Source organism: Rousettus aegyptiacus, unplaced genomic scaffold (genome assembly GCF_014176215.1).
Source record: "Rousettus aegyptiacus isolate mRouAeg1 unplaced genomic scaffold, mRouAeg1.p scaffold_m13_p_6, whole genome shotgun sequence".
NCBI lineage: Eukaryota > Metazoa > Chordata > Mammalia > Chiroptera > Pteropodidae > Rousettus > Rousettus aegyptiacus.
Window position 1 is genome coordinate 63,982,066 of NW_023416309.1, and position 20,372 is coordinate 64,002,437.

The window sequence follows — 20,372 nt, forward strand, 5'->3', positions numbered from 1 at the left end:
TCATAGTTCAGCCTGAAAAGTTACCAGGAAGGGCACATGAGCTCACACTGGAGGGCCTGGGAGCTTCCACCTTCCTTTCATTGGAGACATAAAGAAGATTTTCCAATAGTGGAAAGTAGTTGCTCTGAGCTTGGCACCCACACCAGACCCAGCATTCTGATTACAGCCCAGATCCCTTCCTTCTTCCCCTGGCAGCAGGCAGCTCACGGCCAGGTGGGTATAGGACCTACTCAGAGCTCTAGGAGGGAGGTACCTTATGAGGCAATCCCCAGATGGCTGCTATTGCCTTTTCTCCCACTGCTGCCTCTCCAGGAACAGGACTAAGAATATGCTGGACTCTCAGGGGCAACTCATTGGAGAAGCTGGAGCTGCCCTGGAGCTCCCTACTCCAATAGCTGCCCCTGTTTTAGAGCCATGGCAACCTTTTGCCTTTCCAAAAGCATCCTCATGTTGAGGGGAAGTGAGAAGTCAGAGGGTACAGGGCTAACAAATCATTTTAGGAAGGTCCTCTCAGCTAACCCTTCACCTCAAGTAGGAATTTCTTAAACCTGCCTTTCTTAGTTTCAGTTTTTTATCCCTAATTTCAGTGTCTTTAACAGCTTTGCTGTCAGAATTTGTTGTTCCAGCATGGGCCAGGCAGTCTTGTAGCACTCCTCACAGACAGTACTAGAAGGTGGCAGTAGGTCAATCGCCTCAGGCGGGCTTGGCCTCCCAACCCTACAACCTACCTTCAAGGATATGGCTTCTCGCTAGCCCCATCCTTGCCTCTAAAAATAACCTTGCTATTTTGAAACCACCTCCTCTGGAGCTTTTTCTCACTGATCTCTTGGATCAGTGACCCCTCGAAGACCAGGCTTTTAGCTGCCTCTGTCATCCCAGCTGTTCTCATGGAGCGGTCTCCTTCCTGTCTCTCCCCCTTCCCCCAGTACTAGCTGGGATATTATTTTCCAACGAGAAATGAATATCCAGCTGGGTGTCCTCTGAGAAGAACAGGCCTGTCACCTTCCTCTCTGGGAGGGGGAGGAGGAGGTAGGAGGTGGTAGGAAGCAGGGATGTGAAGGCCAGGGTGAGGCAGAGCAACCCTGTGCCTCTGTTGTAATTGGGGATCCACATAGCTGTGAGAGGTTCAGGTGTCTGTCGAGAAACCACTAGGGTTGGAAAGGGCCTGGGAATGTGGGGATGGTCCATGCTGCCTTACTGTGCCCCTTTAGAGTTGGTCTCTGAGTGACTCCTTGCCTTGTCTTCTTCTTGCAGCCCACAACCCTCCCTCAAGGCACCATTAACATGAACCAGTGTACAGATGTGGTGGATGGGGAGGGCCGGACAGGCCAGAAGTTCTCCCTGTGCATTCTGACCCCTGAGAAGGAGCATTTCATCCGGGCTGAGACCAAGGAGATCATCAGTGGGTGAGTCTGCTCCATGCGTTTTGGGAGTTGGTGCTCCCTGCCCACCAGTAAGGTCCTTGGACAAGGTCCCTTTGGCACAAATTGAGCAGCATTGCCATTGCTTTCTTCCCGAAGTGCATCTGCTCTTTTGAGTCCCCTCTCTCCATTCACAGCACAACTGTGTATTCAGTCTCCACACCAGAAACTAGCCTCATCCTTCAATGCTTTTGCTTTATCCCTGGGTCCACACATTCACCAAGGCTACCCCCACCTCGCATCCTGCTTACTTGGATGCCTTCCTCTTCTGGCACTGCCCTGGTTCTGGGGCTGCTACATGTTCCTTGGGCCTCTCACTGGTCTCCCTACTCTGTTCACACCCAACCACAAGGGGCTCAGTCCCCAAAACACTATGACCTTGCCACCCTTCTACCTAACCCCATTACCTGTGGGTCAAGTCCAAGTTCTCCCTTGCGGGGCCCCTTCCCAGCCCACCAGCCTCACTCCCACCACCCCAAGCACTGAGCTGCTTATCGCCACACATCCCCCAGCTGCCTTTACCTCTCTACCTTCTCTCCCACCCTTCTCTCAGTTTGGAATAAACCCTGGACTTCCGGGCTGTTAGAGTCAGCCTAAGTGTTTACTGTTGCATTAAGCCCTCCCTCATGAGGTGCTTGGCTCCATCTGCTGGCTCTTATAAAAGATTATCTGTGTTCACGTCTGGTTTCCTCAGCCTGTGGAAGGCCCTTGACGGTGGAGGCCATGTCTCATTCATTGTGCCCGCACACAGGAGTCATTCCAGTGCTGCTGCACGCACTGGCTTCATTAGCACACCCTATGCAGAGGCTTAGGAGAAGCCCTGGAAAGTGGAATGCGGGCCCAGGTTTTCAGGTAGCTGGCAGCCCATGCAGCATCTGCCTTCCAGGAGTCCCTGCTCGTGGGGCTTCATCAAGAAAGCTACAGGCCCAGGATGTGACTACCTGCTATGACCTGCTTCGGTTAGAAATTTTTATGTTCAGACCATCCTATGTTGTTTCTTTCGGTCTCTGAATTTGTAGGGCTCCACCATGCCGGCCTCCCCTGAGCTTGTCAGGTTAGTATGTAGCCTTTTTTTTTTTTTTTTTTTTTGGTCCACAAAATCAACAACCAGATATAGAGATGCATAGGACGAGGTCCCAAAGGAGCTTCTGTCCTCTTAGAACTTGGGGCCCAGCATGGTGATATATGGAAATATTCTAGTTTCCCAACCTAGAAGCTTTCTGAACCCTGTCCTTCTGGGTTTTTATAAAGGCTTCATTACATAGGTCTGTTCTAGTTATTGATTCAACCTCGAGACCATCTCCTTTCCCTGGAGGTCAGTGGGTGGGACTGAAACTTCCAACCCTCTAACCACTTGGTTGGTTCTAACAACCAGCCCCCATCCTTAAATGCTTCTAAAAACTACCTCATTAACATAAAGAAAGACCTTTTTTTAGCTCTTAACACTTAGGAAATTCCAAGGGTTTTGGGATCTGTGAGCCAGGAATTACCCAAATATAAGAAATATATTTTGGTCATCCAAATGACTAAATCTCTGTTTCTTACAAATCACAATATTGCACAGTCATTAGGGGGCCTAGGCACCAGGTGCATATGCTCTCAGGGTCCCACATGTAGACTGGACAGTACTGAAAGTGGGAGGCTTGTTAGGCTCAGTGGCATACCCAGAGCCAGAATAAGTCACCTGACTGTTATTCCTGTCCTGGGTCTGGACCTTTCTCCTTCCTGTCCAACAAGCAGGGCTCTCTCAAAGGCAGCCCGCTCCCAGGCCTCTGCAGTTCCTCAGAGACCCTGCAGTTCCTCTTGTGACCAGCAGCTTCCTCATTTTTCCCCACTTGCTTGGACACTCAGGTCTCTTTTAGGGAGTCAGATGGCACAGTATGCCTAAGGACTGACTTCTTACTCTACTCTCCCTCTGCCTCTCTCCTCAGACAGATCCCCTTCCCTTGGCTTCCTCCCTGGCCTCTTCGTTCTCACTTCCTGTCATGGCTTCTTTGCTGGGGAACCTCTTCTGTGGGCTCAGGGGCCCTGCGATTGGTCTCAGCGCTCGGGTCCCCAAGAGGTACAGATACTTTCTCTTTGCTGACTTAAAGCTGGATGGCCCATTCAGTCTTCCCTCCTGGCTCTTCTCTGAAATGGACACCTGAATGACTTTCCCAGGATTGGATAGAAAGAGCTGGCAGTTCTTTCCCAGTTCTCTTCTGCTGGGAGGGGACCTCCAGGATGTTTGGGGTACAGGTCCATGCAGCTGTTTTAGAGGAGGTGGGAGTTGGCAAGGTGAGGAGGCCTCTTCTGTGCCTTCCAGCTGGGCTTGGTCAGGACTTTCTCCAAGTCTCTTATCTTGGCTCTGCCTTGAAAGTTGGGGAGCCTGTTTGACTACATCCCTGGCTCCCACATTCACTACCAATCCCATGTCCACATTCACACCTCACCTCTCTTCCATGAGGGTATTTTAACATTTGTAACACATCTGGATAATGTTAGACACTTCTGAGCTTGCATGAGAAATCTAAGTGTAGAGGACATATTCTATCACTTGTTCCTGAGCTAGGCATCTCTCAATCTCCAACCAGAGCACCACTGAAACAGGTAGGAACCCTGGCTGCCCTTGTTCCATGCTCTGCCCTTGAGTCTCCAGCCTTGTTTAAATTGGCAGGAGCTTCAGAAGCTCCATTTAGTCAGCAGTGCAACTGCAGTGCAGATCTCATCTCTTCCCCCAGGGCCCTGTCCTACAAGGCTCACAGAATTGGCCAGCTCCATAGTGTTGCCAATTGATAACAACTGGGCCAGTGTGCAGGGGCTCAGGGTACCCCAAAGGGTCTGCACCTCCCTGCCACGTTCTCTGTACTCCAGGTGACTTTGCTGAGCAGTCTATTCCCCTCTTCTAGGTATAGCTTTAAGAGGGGCCTTCTTTGGTCATGGTTCCTTAGAGTGCCCAAAAGAAATTTCAGGTCCTATGGCAGGGTAGAAAGCAAGTCTTTCAACCCCACAAGTGTATGAACTTCTCAGATTACAGGAGTAAGGCCCTTGTAGAGTCTGCTCATCTGCTGGCTTTAAAGATACAGTTGTGGCCTCCTTTTTTGCTTTGGGGCCCACAGAGAAGTAACCTATAGGACCTGTGCCTCAGTTCTCTGTGGCACAGGTGACTGTTGATTCTCTCAGCAAGTTGAGTATTACATGCTCTGGGCTGGGCTGAGGGTAGCCCCTCTGCTCAAATGCTGTAATTCCCCATACACAAGCCTACTTCCCTGGCCACCAGCTGTCAAAACTCTACAACCAGCACACCCTCTTGAAGCTGTCCCAGAAGGCCATTGACTGTGACCAGCTTCCCACTCTCACTCTCTCCCCACCCCAAATTAAAGAATCACCTTTGAGTGCTGAAGATACCATTCCTTCTCCTTGTTCCAGTTTTGGGTTGCTGGTGGTCACTGCAGCCTCTAGCCAGGGTGCTGCCAGTGTTGACTCTGCCTCTCATTACAGCTTAGCCACTGCCATCCAGCCCTTGGCACAGGCTGGCAGCAGGCCCAACACAGACCCCAGTGTTCTGGAAAGAAGTAGACCAATGTTTCATGTGGTACCCTCCCCTCCGGAGAGAGCACTGGGGCTACCCTTCACCACCAGGCTCACTCCTAACCTCTGCTCCTCCTAATCCCCTTCCTCCAACCCTCCCAGATGTTTCAAAGTTCCAGTGAGGCAAGCTGTGTCATGTCCTGGCCTAATCTAGCCTCTGGTTTCAGAGATGATAAGACTGAAGTCTAGAGGGGCTGGGACCCATGCAAGGTTTTGGTTAGAGGGTAACAGATCCAGATCTGGATCTGAGTCCTCCGTTCTTCATTATGCTCCCCTGCTGCCTTTCCTGATGCTGATCCGAAGTGGACTTTTCAGCATCCAGGCTGGTGTAGATTCTTGGGCAATGTCCCTGGGCAGCTCTGCCAGACTTCCCCAGAGCCAAGGTACCCAGTGCCTTCACTGTACAGGTGGGGCCCATTGTTGAATGCACGGGTCTGGGAGATCACTCAGCCCCTAAAGTGACCTGCTGGGGGAACTTTGGTAGCATGATTTCTGGTTCTCTGCCTTGAGTGCACTGAATAACCCCCAGTTGCAGCTCATCTGTGTGCTTGTGAGATCCACTCTGGAAGGCAGTTTTAGAGCTGACGGCAGGGACAGTGATAGAAACAGTGATGTGCCTTTCACTCCAGTCTAGTGGTCAGAGTGGAGCCCATGTTATTATCCCTAAGCTGGAGGGCCTCCCCACTTGCACCGTGGTCATTGCGGGGTCAGCATCCAAGCCTGGTCCCAGCAGTCTGTGCTTGTCCTGGACTGCATTGCTGGCACTTCTGCCCTGTCAGTGACAGGCTCTAATCTAGACTGGTGCTAGGCTGCTGGTTGAGTGCCTCCAGGAAGGAAGCATAAGGTTTGGTGCTTGGAGTATTCAACAAGGTGGTGTCCTAATCCTTGAGAGCAAGGGTCTGACCTGCTGTCTCTTCTCTTCCCAGTTGGCTAGAGATGCTCATGGTCTATCCCAGGACTAACAAGCAGAACCAGAAAAAGAAGCGGAAAGTAGAGCCTCCCACGCCACAGGTAGGTAATGGGTTTGGCAAGTGGTCACCCCTCGGTGGAGCTGGGGAGAAGTGAGAGAATTGAGAGTACCCTGGGAGGTTAGAGGGCTTCAGGACCCAGCCTAAAACTGAGAATGGGGTAAGATATCAGTTCAGGGCTCAGACGGTCATCAGCCCTGTGTGTTCCCCCTCCTTCCTTCCAATGGTTCATAAGCTGCAATCTATACACTACTCTCTGAGCTACAGGGGAAGCCCTATTACAGGTACAGGGTGGCCTGCTCATATGCCCTTCAGTGGCCTGCTTGTGTGTTCTGAGGCTTTCTCAGGTGGTTTCCTGCCAGCAGGCAGGTGCTGAGCAGCAATAGCACAGCATGTATCCTTTCTCCTGACTGTCCCGCCTGCTGCTGGGGAGCAGAGAGCATGCTGGGAGGAGCTTCTTGCTACACACACATTCCTCATGTGCCTCAGCTCAGCTCCATTTTCCACACAGATTGAGCTGAGAAAGGGGGCTGGGCAGGGAAGTCCTAGAGTGAGGGGCTCTCAAGGGACCCTACTCCTGCTCTGGGCTTTGACCATAAATGGAAAAAACTGTCACTGGCCTTGAATTTTGTGCCCCTGCCATGACTTCCATGTGACTAGAGTGGGAAGTGGCTGGGGTCATCTCTCCAGGTCCAGTCCTTCTCCAAAGGCCACTTTCCTCCTCTTTCTCTCCCCTACCATTGTGCAGGGGCTCAAGGCACCCAAAGAGGTTCTACAACTCCTCGCTATGCTCCTCACACTCCTGGGGCCCTGGTGCAGCTAGTTAATTTTTCTGAGCTTCAGGGAACTTATTTGCAAAGTGGATCTGTTGAAATCTAGTTAGACAATTTTTGTAAGCATGAAAGGAAGTACTGAACTCAATATAGGTGCTCAGTAAATGTTATTTTTCCTCCCTCTGCTCCAGACTTGATTGTTAGCAGGTATTCTTGCCTTGTCTAGTCAGGTCTTACAGTGACCCTGAGAGTGAGAAGGATGGAAATTGGGTCCCTGAGGCATCTTGCAAGGCCCAGAGCCTGACAGAGAGCCAGCCTATGGCAGAACCTGGTTACCCTGGAGGCTCAGCAGTCCTCACTAGCTGTTCTCTGCTTCACCAAGTGGCAGAAGTCATCCTGGGCAGGCCTGGGTCCCATATGTGTGCTGGTCTGGGACACTTTCTTCTTCACGTACCCCCATCCCCTATGGCTCCCCTGAGCATGTATACCCTGACTGGCCTCCTGCCGGTGGAGTACAGCTCTGGGCCTGCCCTCTATCCACCCTCCCCAAAAGTCTCAGGCTAGCATCCCCTGGAAGGTAGTGTCCCTGGAAAGAAATTGGCAAAAGACAATCAGAGTCCTTCCTGGAGACTAAAAGTGGAGCTTCCTGTCAGGAGATAGCAGACGGACATTTAAATCCCCCAAAGTTGCTTGATCGGAGAGAAAATATCCCAGGCAGAATAACAGTATTTAGGGTTCTGAGGCATTTCCAAGTTATACTTTGGAAATAATACCAGAGCAGAGCTCCTGCCTCCAAATAAGGCAATTACATATGCAGAAGACATACTCAGCCCAGCCCAGGGAATTTGGTTATGTCCCTACTTCCTGGCTGTCCGCTCCCCTATGATGTCTCTTCCTCCTAAATACTTCCAAGCTTCACCTTCTCATTTGGTAGCAGGAGCCACATGATTGCAGAGTGGGGAGATCAACCACTTTTCTGATAGTCTCTTAGAGCCTGGGTCTCCTGGGATCCCAGCCACCTCCACTCAGCCTCTCCCAAGCACTGGCAGAAGCCAACCTGGACAGGTTTTTCCCTTCCTCCTCTTGCTTTCCAGAGCATCACATTTGAGGCCACTGGTCTCTGGAAGTTGTGAACTTTCACCAGGGACCATGCCCCTGTGAGTCAGTCTCATGTGGTGATGTAGCGCACCTCCAGAGGAGAGTTGAAGGCTCTCTGGGCAGGCTTCCCCTCTGCAGCCTGATGCTGAAGGTGTTCTAGGGTCCCCTGTAGAGACAAGAACCCAAGACCCCGTACCTGACCTCCTTCTCAGTGGCCCAGGAGAGTTTCAGATCAATGAGGAGCGGGAAGCATTATTCTGCTGCACTCTGTCCTCTGGGAACTTAGGTAGGAAAGCCAAGAGTTCCCCTTCAAAAAAGGTGTCTAAAGCAGTTGATAGATGGGGTCATGGAGAATACAGAACACAGTGGTTTGCTGAGGGCATCAGAGAGAAGCCTAAGCCAGGCTCTGAGGGTGGATAAGGATAAGGATTCAGGGAGAGCAGATAGCCTTCTCAGGCAGGACAGGGGGTCCCAGCAAAGACCAAGGCAAGAGGAGGAGACAAGCTTGCCTTGATCAGAGCCTCTGAAGCCTGGAGCCTTAGAGGCATGGGCTCCTGGAAATTGCTTCTTACTTGGCCACTATTTACTCCAAGAGAAAAGATTTTTCCTACTTTTCCTGGTGCTGAGATACCTAGAAAAGGAACAAGTAATTCACTCTGGGTATGATCAGGGCAGAAAGGATGGAGCTCTTACTTCCCTTCCTCCAAATCCCAGAGCTGGGAGGCCAGGGTCTGTGTGTCTTCCCCAGCCAGGTATACAGGCCCAGGGGCCCAGTTCTTCAGGTGGAGCTCTGGGAAGCCAGCTCCTCCAGCCCTCCAGACTCATGGTCTTTGCTTTTGCCTTTCTTCAGCAGGCTTCCATTAGGACATCCCTGCTGGTCCAGTGCTCTGGTCCATCTCAGCCACACATGTGTTGTGAGTGGCCACTTCTGCTTCTTAGGCATCTCATTTTCTATTTTGGTGCCTGCTGCTACGCCCCACCCAGGTCAGAACGCTTCCTCCCATTGGGTCACTGCTTGGTTTCTGTGCCCGGGAAGTAAAAGGAAGGCTTTCTATGAAACCTCCTCCAGAAGGGGAACCTGCTTATTAGCACATGGAAGCTACAGAGGCCCATTGACCAGGGCTAGCCTTCCTCCCCTTTTTCATCTTTCCTCCCTACTATGAAAACTTTCTGAGCAGCTAGATAAACAGCACAGACTGTTATGGTATTGACAGCCCTGAGCAATGAAGCTGTCCCAGCCACACAGGGACTAGCACATAGAAAACCTAATGCTTCCACTCCTTCCTTGTACACAGGCAGCCAGGGCCTGGGTTAGCATGGGTGTCAGCACCCTCTTCACAACAGCAGCTGTGTAGAGCAGAGGTGGTGCCACGTGGTCCTGAACTGGCTCGTACAGAGGTTTATTCTCCATATATCTGCTTTGGAGAAGAGAAGCAACTTTACCCTGAGACCAGGCTTCCCAGCATCACCAATCTAGCCCCCTATTCCAGAAGCTAGTATGGCTTTGTTCCTGCTGTCTCAATGTAAAGGCAGGAGAAAGCAGAGCTACCAAAGGAGAGAAAAAGAACTCCCTGTGGACCTTGACCACTATCCATGCTCTGGGATAGTCCTCTGGAAGTGGGGAACATGGGTAGGGATCTATGATTTCAACCAGCCCTGGGAGGCCCAGGGCCAGGAGGTGGATCTGGAGTTGCTTGGTGCTGGGAAATGTGTATATTCCCCAAGCTCCGAGTCATGACTCCTTGAATCTGGGACCTGAAATTTTTTCTGCCTCTTGGACATCCCTGCCACCCCACCCTCTTCTCAGTGCTAGGGTCCCCCTAGCATCAGAGATCTGTGCATGTGCCATGGGCTTTTCACCCACAGGGTCGGGCTGAGGGCACTGGCAGCCAAAGCCACTCCACTCATGGGCACAATCAGCCATTCCTTCCTCTTTGGCCCTTTTTGGCAATCTCTGCCTACCCTGGTCCAATCTTCTCCACAGAGGGGACCAATTCACCAAGGATGGTCTTTATGTCACCCCCACCTAGCTCTGCAAGAGGATTCCAACTCCTCCCTGAGCCCACCAGAGGAGATGTGCACGGCCTCTGGCCTTTGAGCAAAAGGCCCTGAGTTGTTGGGACGGGGCATAGCAGGGGGACTTAGAGTGGCTTCTACTTTAGAGAAGCATTGCTGCTGGGACACAGAGTGAGGGTACTATGCTGACTGGAAGGATAGGTTGCCCTGGTGCTGGATCTCCTTGGGTCAGTTATTCTGTTGGAGCCCTCAGGAAACTGTCAGAAACCATCATTGTTTTCTTCTGAGAAGTCCACTTCATCCGAGGGGGTCAAAGTTCTTGGGACTCTCCACCCTTGGAATTGGGTCAGCTGAAGGTTCTAACACAGTAGTAGGCTATATGTGTCTTGAGTCTGTGGGAAGAACCATACTGGTTTTACCCTTTGCATGAGGCCTAGAATCCTTAGAAAGCTAAGGAAACCTTTGGACGCAGACAAATGCCCATTTTCTCACGTTAGTATCTGGGCTTATCTTGGAGGCTCATCTAAGACAAAGCCTACTCCCACCCTATCCTGGGCCTTTCTCCTGCTCATAGGGGTGCCTAGGGGTGGAGAATACTTGGAGCCCTACTTTTTTCCTTTCTGGCTATGCAAGTGTGACGCCTCTCTCTTCCCTGCAAAGGGGGTTGATGAGGACTAGATGGTATGGTGCCCAGCCAGAGCCCAGCATATAGCTGACACCAGTGGCTGTAATAAATAACCCACTGGTGGTTATACTGGGTCTGCATTGTGCACACATACACATAACCTGTGTCGTCTGTAACCCTTGCAAGGGCCCAAGTCACAGATGGATTAAGGTAGGTTTCTAAAAATAAAGCTTGGCCACCGGGATGGGAGTGGGAGGGTGAGCATTTGTACATTATTACTCATGTTTTAGAGAAAACAGATGAGATGTACCTCACTTTCGAAAAGACCTAAAGCCATGTAGCACCCTCAGCAACTGGCATCTAAGACCTTGGGCTGGACAGGAGACTGACTTGTGCCCAGGGTGTAAGCTGGTGCTGCAGAGCAGCCGGGTTTCCCAGCCCCACCCTTGTCTGGGCTCTAGTTTGTAGTTTTGAGTGAAGGTTCGCTACATACCCTGGAATTGGACTCCCCATGTCTGACTAAGCACTTCTTGCATGACTGTTTCTCCCACAGAGAAGCCCCAGTTCTGACCTGATGGGGAGTTGGAATTGAGACTGTTCCCTTCTTAGCTACAGACAGGCAGGAGGGTAGGTGCAGATTTGAGTGGTGTTTGCTTTGTATCTGATGACTCTTTACATAGTATCCCAGGTATCCTCTTTTAGCATTCTAGGATAAAAACGGGAGAGTAGATGAGGCCAACAGCTGGCCCTGGCATGGATGCTGAGTGAACACATGCGTATCATTCATCCCAGTGGGCCCATCTTGATGTGTTCTTTTCTCACCATGTACTCATGTCCTAAACACCCAGAAGTCTAGGAATGACAAACTGAGCCAACCACTTTTGGTCTCACCTGTAATACCAATTCACTGCTCTGGACTCTGTCTGGTTTTGTGGGCAGGGAGAACTTGCATGTATTTGGTGTTGGGACTCCATGCATTTGCCAAACATGGCCTGAGGCCCATTGAACCAGGTACTCTGGGGGTGCTGGCTGGAGCTATAAAAGAGAGAAGGCCACAGTGCCATCCAGAAGGAGCTTCTACTCTGACCAAGATGTCTCTATTCTGAGTCTTATCTCCTGGGAATTCTGGGCCCCTAATACTGCATAGTTGATCTTGCTGGTCTCCAATAGCCAAACATCCAGGCACCCAAAACCAGTACACCAGCTTGGGCTATGTCCTCTTGTGCCTACATCTCAGACACCACTCTCTTCCCCAGGAGCCCGGGCCAGCAAAAATGGCCGTCACCACCACCAGCAGCAGCAGCATCCCCAGTGCTGAGAAAGTCCCCACCACCAAATCTACACTCTGGCAGGAAGAAATGAGGGCCAAGGACCAGCCAGATGGCAGCAGCCTGAGTCCAGCTCAAAGCCCCAGCCAGAGCCAGCCTCCTACTGCCAGCACCCTGAGGGAACCTGGGCTCGAGAGCAAAGATGGTAAGTGGTGGCCAGATTGGCTCAAGTGCCCACCTATCCTGATGCCCCTCCTCATAATGCTAGAACAGGCCTCTATCCCTCCAGAGCTTGCATTGGGGGTTCACTCGGGACCCAGTACAGTCCAGTTGTGAGCTCCAGGCCTCAGGTCTCCTCACCTTCTGTGTTCATCAGCCCTAGGTAGAGCATGGCCTGGTGTGGGACTGGGATCCCTGGGCTCCAGCCTTTGCCTTGCCCTTCCTGCTCTTGAGTCTTATCTATAAAGAAGGATAGCACCTGGTCTGTTAGCCCCAGGCAAGTGTTGTGAGAGCCAAAGTGCTCTGTAAAGAGGTCTGTGTTTAAGGAAGCCTCTGCTTCCTATCCTTGTGGCCACTTTGTGTTTGTGGCTTAGTTAACCCTGGAAGTCCACTGAGGACAGCAGTAGTTAGAGTGGTCTTGTCTTTCTCCTCACAGTCCCATCCTGCAGGTCCCTGGGTGAAGTAAGGAAAGAGGGTGCCAGAGGAAACAGCTAGCATCACCATGCTTTCTCCACTTAGCACTTGGGAGTTATTTGAGCAGAAAAAGGGCAATCGTCTCTGCCTCCCTCATCCAAGCCCTTGAAGGCTCTGCAAAACACAGGCTGGTTTTTCCCATTTATACTTTGTCTAGATTGTTAACGATGAGTGGACCATTGAGACTGACCCAGCTCATTCAGGCCAAAGTGCATTTGGCATTAGCTCTGGGCATAAGTTGCCTTAATCCTCATTTGGTAGCACATACCCATCCATATCTAAAGTCTGTTCACTCCTGGTTTCTATACAAGTCCTCTGCCCTTTTCTCCTCAAAAATGTACTGAAAGACTGAATGGCTAGTTGACTGTTGGTTCCTCCTCGATGTATGGTAAGAAGTAGTTGTTGGGATATCTTTTGTTGTGGTATATGGGTAGATCCTGTTCTCCCAACTGAGCCTCCAGACTAGAAGTGTAGGCCCCTCTGACAGTCTGACCAAGAGGCAGCCAGGGTAAAGGAGAGATAGATGAGGCACAGTGGAAAGGAAATTTTTTTCCCCATCCTGTGTCTGCCCTTGGGGAAGCACATTGGCCTTTAAAGATGAAGGTAGAGAGAAAGCCCCCCATTTGCATCTGCATGAGCTTTTAAAAGCATCCTCAGAAAGCAAAGATGGCTAATTGTGTCTCTTGCCTCCCACTCTCTCTTCCAGAGGAGAGCACCATGAGCGGCGACCGCATGGACTGTGGCAGAAAAGTCCGGGTGGAGAGCGGCTACTTCTCCCTGGAGAAGACCAAACAGGACTTGAAGGCTGAGGAGCAGCAGCTGCCCCCGCCAGCCTCCCCTCCCAGTCCCAGCACCCCCAACAACAGGTATAGTGGTCCCGGACCGCCCTCCCAGGAGCTTGGTCATCCCCTTCCTTCCCCAGGTCCTCGACCCCCCAGCCGAATGGTCTGCAGCAGCTACCTCGGCTCCCTGGATGTCGCCAGCCAGCCCCCCACCCATATGGACTCCAGCAGCGATGGGGGGCGGGAAGCAGAGAGACTGGGGCGCACCTTTGCCTTTAAAGCCAGCAGGCAGTATGCCACCCTGGCCGACATCCCTAAGGCCATCAGGATCAGCCACCGAGAAGCCTTCCAGGTGGAGAAAAGGCGGCTGGAGCATAGGACTCGGGCCCGGAGTCCTGGCAGGGAAGAGGTGGCCCGTCTGTTTGGCAACGAGCGGAGGTAAGGAAGAAATTAGAGGGCTGAACACATGTGCACACACGTGTACACAGGCTCTCTCCCCACACCCTTAACACAGTCTCTTCTGCTTATACTCTCAGTTTCTCTCTTACACGTGTACTCACACATAGTCTCACACACTCATACATTCTGTTACATACCCCTACATGCTCTTCTCATATATTTTCTTATGCACATATTCCCTCTCCCCACCCCTCCACACACACACACGTGTCCTCTAAGCCTTCCTTGGGGAGCATGTTCATTCTCCCTGTCTGTTAAGAGCATGTGGGGAACCTTTCTCTCTTGACCCTGGACTCTGGTTCCAGAACTCAGCTCCTGGTGGTTAGAATATAGGATCTCTGGGTACTCAGAAGCCTAGGCAAGGAGCCAGCTGCTCCCTATGAGTGCCTCCTAATACCAGGACCCTGGGTGGGTTCTCAGCTGCCTGGGCCATGTGTGACTGGATCTTTTCCTTCCTGGCTCAGTTCCGTTCTCCAAGGAGACAGCAGAGGCAGTAAGACCCCCAGAGATGCAAGTGGTGGCAGAAGCTCTGTTTGCCCTTACCAGTCTCATGTATGGGTGAAGGACATGGAAGGAGATATAGGGAAGGTGGCCATGCCTGGGAAGGCAAGGTGGCAACATAGTTCCTCCCTTGAGCACTCTCTCCCACAGAAAGCCACAGGGTAGCCATAGCAGCCAGTGAAGCTGCCAGGTACCCGGCAGAATCACTCTTTGTCCAGGCTTTGCTGAAATGTGAAATGGGGAGGTTTCCTGGGGAGAGATGGGGTTTGGACAATGGGCAAAGGCCTAGGACAAAGGTCAGGGGCAGAGGTGTAGAACTTGACTATGGTCTGAGGAGAGGAGGGCTCTGCCCTTCCCTTCTCTTGTTCCACTATCCCTGTGCTTCTCAGAGAGCTGAGGAAAGATCTCGGTTCCATCTCAGGCCTCTAAGCCCAGGTCTGGACCAGAGAACCTGAGCACCTCCTCTATTAGAAGCTTGCGCCCTGAGTCTGTAAACAGAGCCTTTGTCTTTCTTTATTTATATGCCTGACAACAGGGTTCTTACCCAGATGACCTCTAGGCTGCTGGAGGCTCACAGACCCCTCTGAACCACTTGAGAGTCTATGTGTACATTTTGCTGGGGGAAGAATATTCATAGTTTAATTAAGTTCCCAATGAAAAAGAAGTTCAGGCCTAAGTTCCAGAAGTATTTGCAGAGTGTTCTTGTCGCTCCACCAAAGCCTAAGTAAAGCTCATAGTTGGGACATGTTGTGAAGACAGGCCAGGGTGGCAATGGATTCCTCTAAAGGTGCTCCCTTCTCTTATTAATACTCACCCACTCTCCCACATGTCCCAGATAGAAAGGACCTGTGGACCTGTGGGTTAACCACCAGGATAAAGAAAAGACACGTAGAGTGTTTGGTCTTAAAAAGAGAAGACAACAGAATATACCTAATTCTGAGGAAGAGGAAAGCTAGCCTCTTGCCAAGCAGTTAGCAGGTGCCCTGCCAAGCAGTTAGCTGGCTTCTTGTTTCATTAGTACTCTCATGAGATGCCTGCATCATCATCCCTCGTGTGTAGATACAGACATAGGGGCCCAGAATCAAGGTAGCTCGTCGCAGAAACAGCCTAGAGCAGTGGAACCAGAACACACATCTAGCTGGGCCCTTAACTGAGAAGGCCCTGCTCCCATGATGTGACCCAGGACTGGGCTAAGGCTGTCCTTTAAGCAATTAAGGAAATATATAAATAAAGGGACTTGCCAGAGATTTAGGAAGCCAGCAGCTGAGATTGGGGAGGCTTCGCACTGGCTTGTGGGCAGGCTGCATGTCGTGAAGGCTTCTGTGTAGGCAGCCATGCCCTGGTTTAGCAGCAGATCAGAGAATTAACATTTAGCACACCTGCTTGGCTTTGAACTTGTCCTTGTCTGGTGGTAGATGGCATTTCTGGGGCTTTGCTCTCTGCATGCATGCTCTTTGCCACCATGGGGATGGGTTTTCACCTGGTATTGGCACCCCTGGGACCCACTAGTTCTGCATCCTAACACTGTAATGTCACTTTCTTACTGCCCTTGATAACATCTGGCTGGCTGCTGTCACTTTGTGAGGTCTGCTTTCTGGTCCCGAGTAGCTGTGCTTGATTGGATTCCTGTCTCTGGGTTGAATAGAGCAGAACCCTGCATTGACATGTTTTTGGCCACAGCTACCCAGAACAAATCAGGCCTTCCCAGGAGCCAGGCTGGGGGATGACAGGGCTTAGTTTATTGAGAAGCCATTGCCCTGAAGCAGTCCTTTGTGGACCAATAAGCTCTGCTTTTAAGACTTGCTCCAGAGCCTTTAAAACATTTCTTAGATGGTGAGTTGCTGCTGAGCAAGCATGGGAAGGACATGGCCCTGGTTGAACTGTGGGTGACGATACCAGGGCCAGCTCCTGTGTGGGCCTACCTGCCCCTGGGCTAGGAACCTGGAAAGGTCAGCCAAGCAGAAGTACAGTGCCTCCTTTCTGTGCTGTCAGCCAGCCCAGGGAGACATTTGTGGCCATACCTATAGTACTGGAAGGGAACCAAGTTAAAAACTTCCCACTTTGCAAAGTAAATGTGGCTGACTTCACTGGAGCCCTCTCTGTGTGTAGAGGCTGCCGCAAGTGTCGCTTTCCTCTTGTCTGACTCCTCTCTTCACAGCCCTGGCAGTCCTGCAGCATGCAATTCGCATGTGACTTGGCCAGGAACTGTTCCTCACAGCTTTCCTGGGGCTTTCTAGGCCCTGGACTCAGTTGGAGGGGCTCTCATTCAGCAAGTCGTGACACCGAGACTTGTGAGTAGGCCTGGAATTTTATCCAGACCTCACCAGGACAGTTGGGCATGGGGGATGCCTCCTTGCCCAACCAGGCTGAGCACTTGCAAGAGCTTCCTGTGCTTCCAGGAACTCCTGCCTCTGCCTTAGCTTCCTGCACTCAGACACATGCCCTCTCTCCTGCTGCCCTCCCTCAGTCACCCTGCACTGCTGGTTCTGGCAGGCTGGCCTGGGAACAAGTTCTGTTCCTGGGGAGAAGGCTCCATAGAAGCTTAGTGCAGTGGGATGCCCACATTTCTTGTGGAAGCACAGGGAGAAGCAGAGAGCTCAGGTGCCCCGAGAGTTCTGCCCCTGGTATTAAGCCTTCCTTGAAGAAGAATCCCTAGATCAATTTTTATTGGTAATCCTCCTAAAAAAAAAACTAGCCTCTGAGGGAGAGGTGTTTCAGGTTTCGAGCTCATTTCCTCTTTTTTTTTTAGAGTTAGATTTTAGTTAGTTTTCTAGGCTCAGAGGCCCTTCAGTCGCTTCCCCTCAATTATCCACCACTTGTCCAAAATGCAAGTAAACCCCTCCCTGAGAGGTGACTTTAGGACACTTGCCTGGGTGTCCCTGTGGGAGGACAGGCCTCTGGTCCTGCAACGTGTCATTGTTCAAGACCCAAGCACCCAGTGTGCCCCAGCTGGCCTCCCATGCTCACGCCCACCTCATCGACTCCTCGTGACTCAGACAAGGATGGTCTTTCCACCTCAGTGATCACCTCGGGGTTTTTTTTTTTCTTTAATTCTTTGGATAATTTTGATGTACCATTATTTGATTTTAAAAAGCCATCTTTTTCTGTTTATTCATTTTCCAGCCTTATTTTCTTTCAGGTCTTGCCCCTCTCCACCTTCTCCTGCTGTGTCGCTGTGTGACGTTACTCGCCCTTCCTCCGCCTGCTTCGCTCCCATCTCAGCTCCGTCTCCAGCCATAGATGGCCTGATGATACCACCAGCCCTTTCACACGAAATCAACTTGCTTTGTTTTTGTTTTAATTTATTTTTTGATTCTTTTTACTATTGGCAGAAACAATGTTAATTCATGGCCCTTTTTCTTGCTAAATTTTGACTGCCTTGGGATGGGGGCTGCATCATTATCTGCTAGGAATTCAATGAGGATGGGGTCATCCCCCTCCAAGGTGGCGGTTGCCTTATGATCATGTCTGTGGCTCAGGAGAGGATGCTTGGTGATGACCTATGTGATTTCAAGTGTGTCAACACAACAGACCATGCAGGGACCGCCAGTATTAGGTTTGGAAGGGCAGAAGGCAAGGACAGGCTCGGCAGAATGGAAGGCCCTTGCACATGAGCTGCTGCTCACCCCTGCACAGCTCTGCCTTCCACGGTAGGGGGAAAGAGAGATCCGGGAGGGGTGTCAAAGGTGAACTAGTCAAGTGCTGTATGCACAGCCTATACGCCCTGTGGAAGGGAGGTCCAGGGATGGCTGGGATGGGCCAGGTGTGGGGGTTTGGCTGAATGAATCCCTCTGCAATGGGAGCAAGCCCGTCTCGGGCTGTGGGGGAACCCTGTCTCTCCCAGCAGGGTTCATGTCCTCTCTTGTAGGAGGTCTCAAGTAATTGAGAAATTTGAGTCCTTGGACATTGAGAAGGCAACAGAACACATGGAGACCAACTTGTCAGCTGGACCTTCACCGTCAAGCGACACTCGCCAGGGCCGCAGTGAGAAGAGGGCATTCCCCAGGAAGCGGGTGAGCACTGAGGCCTGAACAGTGCCTCGTGGGCCCTACGTGGCCCCACACTTCCCTTAGAGGCCCCCAGCACACACTTGGTTGTACTTTTGCTAGGCTTTCCACTCTCCTTTCATGGTCGTTTGCTTGGGTCTCTCATCTCCTTCTCCAATTAGTGAACTTCTTAAGGACAAGTCTTGTCCTCTGCATCTTTCTTTCAGAATTTCATCTCTGCTAAAGGCTGTTCTGACAAGCCTTAGATCCTAGGTACTAACTAGAGGCTCTCTCTTCCTCTCTGAGGTAGCCCAGCCACAAGCCTGAACAACTTCCTTCCTCTTTCTTCCAAGTGGTGACCACAGCCCTCATTTCTCTACTTAGTCCACAAAGTAGACACCGCTTCCCATCCTCCTCCTCCCAGGCAGCCTGCCCACCTCTTGTGGCCCTGCTGTGTCCAATCTTCATCTTCCTCCCCTGTTTCTCTGTGAGCTTCTGAGGTGCCCTCCTGCTCTGCTCACAGCCACAGAACTAAGGGCTCTTCCTTCTGTGACCCCAAGAAGCAAGGGGCAGGATTAGGAGAGTAACAGTGACTGTGCAGGTACATCTGAAAGATAGGGCTGCTCTTTCAGCCAGAGTAGCTCAGAACCCACATTGTGAAGCAAAGCGGAAGGCACTAGTTGGGGAATCAGGGATGCAGGCCCCTGTCCCCGCCCCAGCAAAGACAGAGCACTCCTGTCACTTAAGAACAAGGTTCCTACAGTCCCGATCCTCCCACAGCTCTGGCTGCTGGACTCCCTATTCCCTGCCTGAGATGACGCTTGTACTGACTGGCGGCTACTCTCTGCCACAGGACCTCCCCAGCGAAGCCCCCACAGCTCCTCTCCCGGATGCCTCAGCTTCCCCCCTGTCTCCACACCGAAGAGCCAAGTCACTGGACAGGAGGTCCACGGAGTCCTCCCTGACGGTGAGCCCAGGCGCCCGTGCACCAAGGCCTGGAGATACTGCTCCTGCTGCTTGTATCACTTGAGGTTGATGTCTGCTTCTGTCCGTGCATCTGCACTGGCTGTCCCTTCTGTGCACAGGCCCTCATGTCTGTGCATGGGAAGCAGCTGCTCTCTTTCTTACCCTTTTCTGGGATACATGAGCATCCTGAGCTCTGAGGTCCCCAGTGGAAGAGGCCACCTGGCCAGACTTCAGAAGATCAGGGCCATAGCAGAGAACCTCATCTTATTTTGGGTATTTGTTTCTGTGACATTTTGTTGACAGGAGGGCCCTCCTTTACTGGGAGCACTTGCCTTGTTCATAGGGTTTTCACTGCAGAGGGAAAACAGGCAGTTTCTCCAAATCACTTGAACTGCAGCAGGGAGGATACAGGTAGGGAGTGGTTGGAGAGAGTTCAGGCAGCACCATCACCCCTGCCAGCAGCGACACACCAGAGGCCCTGGGATTGAAAGACAGCTGCTCACATGGTGACCTGGGGCTCCTTTATACTTTTGTTCTTAGATTCCTAAGGAGCCCAGGGCTGATGCCACCTCTTCCCCAAAGGGGCAGTGAGCCACCAACCAAATTGACACAAAACTGGAGCAAGGACAGGAGGTTTCTGACCTAGAGGAAGTTTAATTTTTCCTTGAGTTCTGGGTTTTGCTCAAGGGTTTGGAGCAGAAGCTGGTAATTGTCTTGCCACTTCACACCTATTTTAACTCCCTCCCAGTCTCTGGAATACAAAAAGATGTCACAGCCCATTTCTGGTCAAGATGGCTGTAGGAAAGTAGAGGGCAGATGGGGTAAGGAGAAGAATTATCCATGTCTCTTTGAGGCACCAGCCTTACAGGTATCCAGATGTAAAATGCAAGCAGGATCCAGGTGGGCTGCAGGTGGTCTTAACAAGTCGGAATGGCACAGGTACAGGAGGGACCAGCAGGGAAAGCACCTTGTTCAAGCCCTGCTGGCAGGCCTGCACCCCTGCTTTTCTGTCTGTTGGCCTGGTTTTTCTCATTGTAGAGATACAGAGACTGAGATTCATCCTGGTACAGATAAGTGGCCTGAGGGTTTTGGCAAAGTTGCTCCCACGTCTGACTCAATACCAGACATGGTCTCTGCTTCTTGGTCTTTTGCTCTATCTTTCTCTCTTAGACTTCCTGTAGCTTCTGCAAGAATTTCTGAATTCTCTCTTTAGCCATCACTGCAGACCTTCCCCTACACATAAAAC

General features: G+C 51.5%; 1 protein-coding gene across 11 annotated transcripts in view; it reads left to right on the plus strand.

Annotated features, from left to right (window-relative positions):
- Nucleotides 1-20,372, plus strand: part of LOC107506746 (myosin phosphatase Rho interacting protein) — a 146,379-nt gene that overhangs the window by 84,046 nt on the left and 41,961 nt on the right. For 4 of the 11 annotated variants that reach the window (XM_036222459.1, XM_036222458.1, XM_036222457.1 and 1 more), the window contains exons 4-10: nt 1,255-1,406; nt 5,918-6,002; nt 11,728-11,944; nt 13,139-13,298; nt 13,500-13,652; nt 18,043-18,187; nt 19,014-19,127. In XM_036222459.1, coding sequence (XP_036078352.1) covers nt 1,255-1,406; nt 5,918-6,002; nt 11,728-11,944; nt 13,139-13,298; nt 13,500-13,652; nt 18,043-18,187; nt 19,014-19,127 — 1,026 coding nt within the window. Of the gene's footprint in view, nt 1-1,254; nt 1,407-5,917; nt 6,003-11,727; nt 11,945-13,138; nt 13,653-18,042; nt 18,188-19,013; nt 19,128-20,372 lie in introns of all 11 variants that reach the window. The other 7 variants (XM_036222463.1, XM_016137586.2, XM_016137585.2 and 4 more) reach the window with 4 other exon arrangements.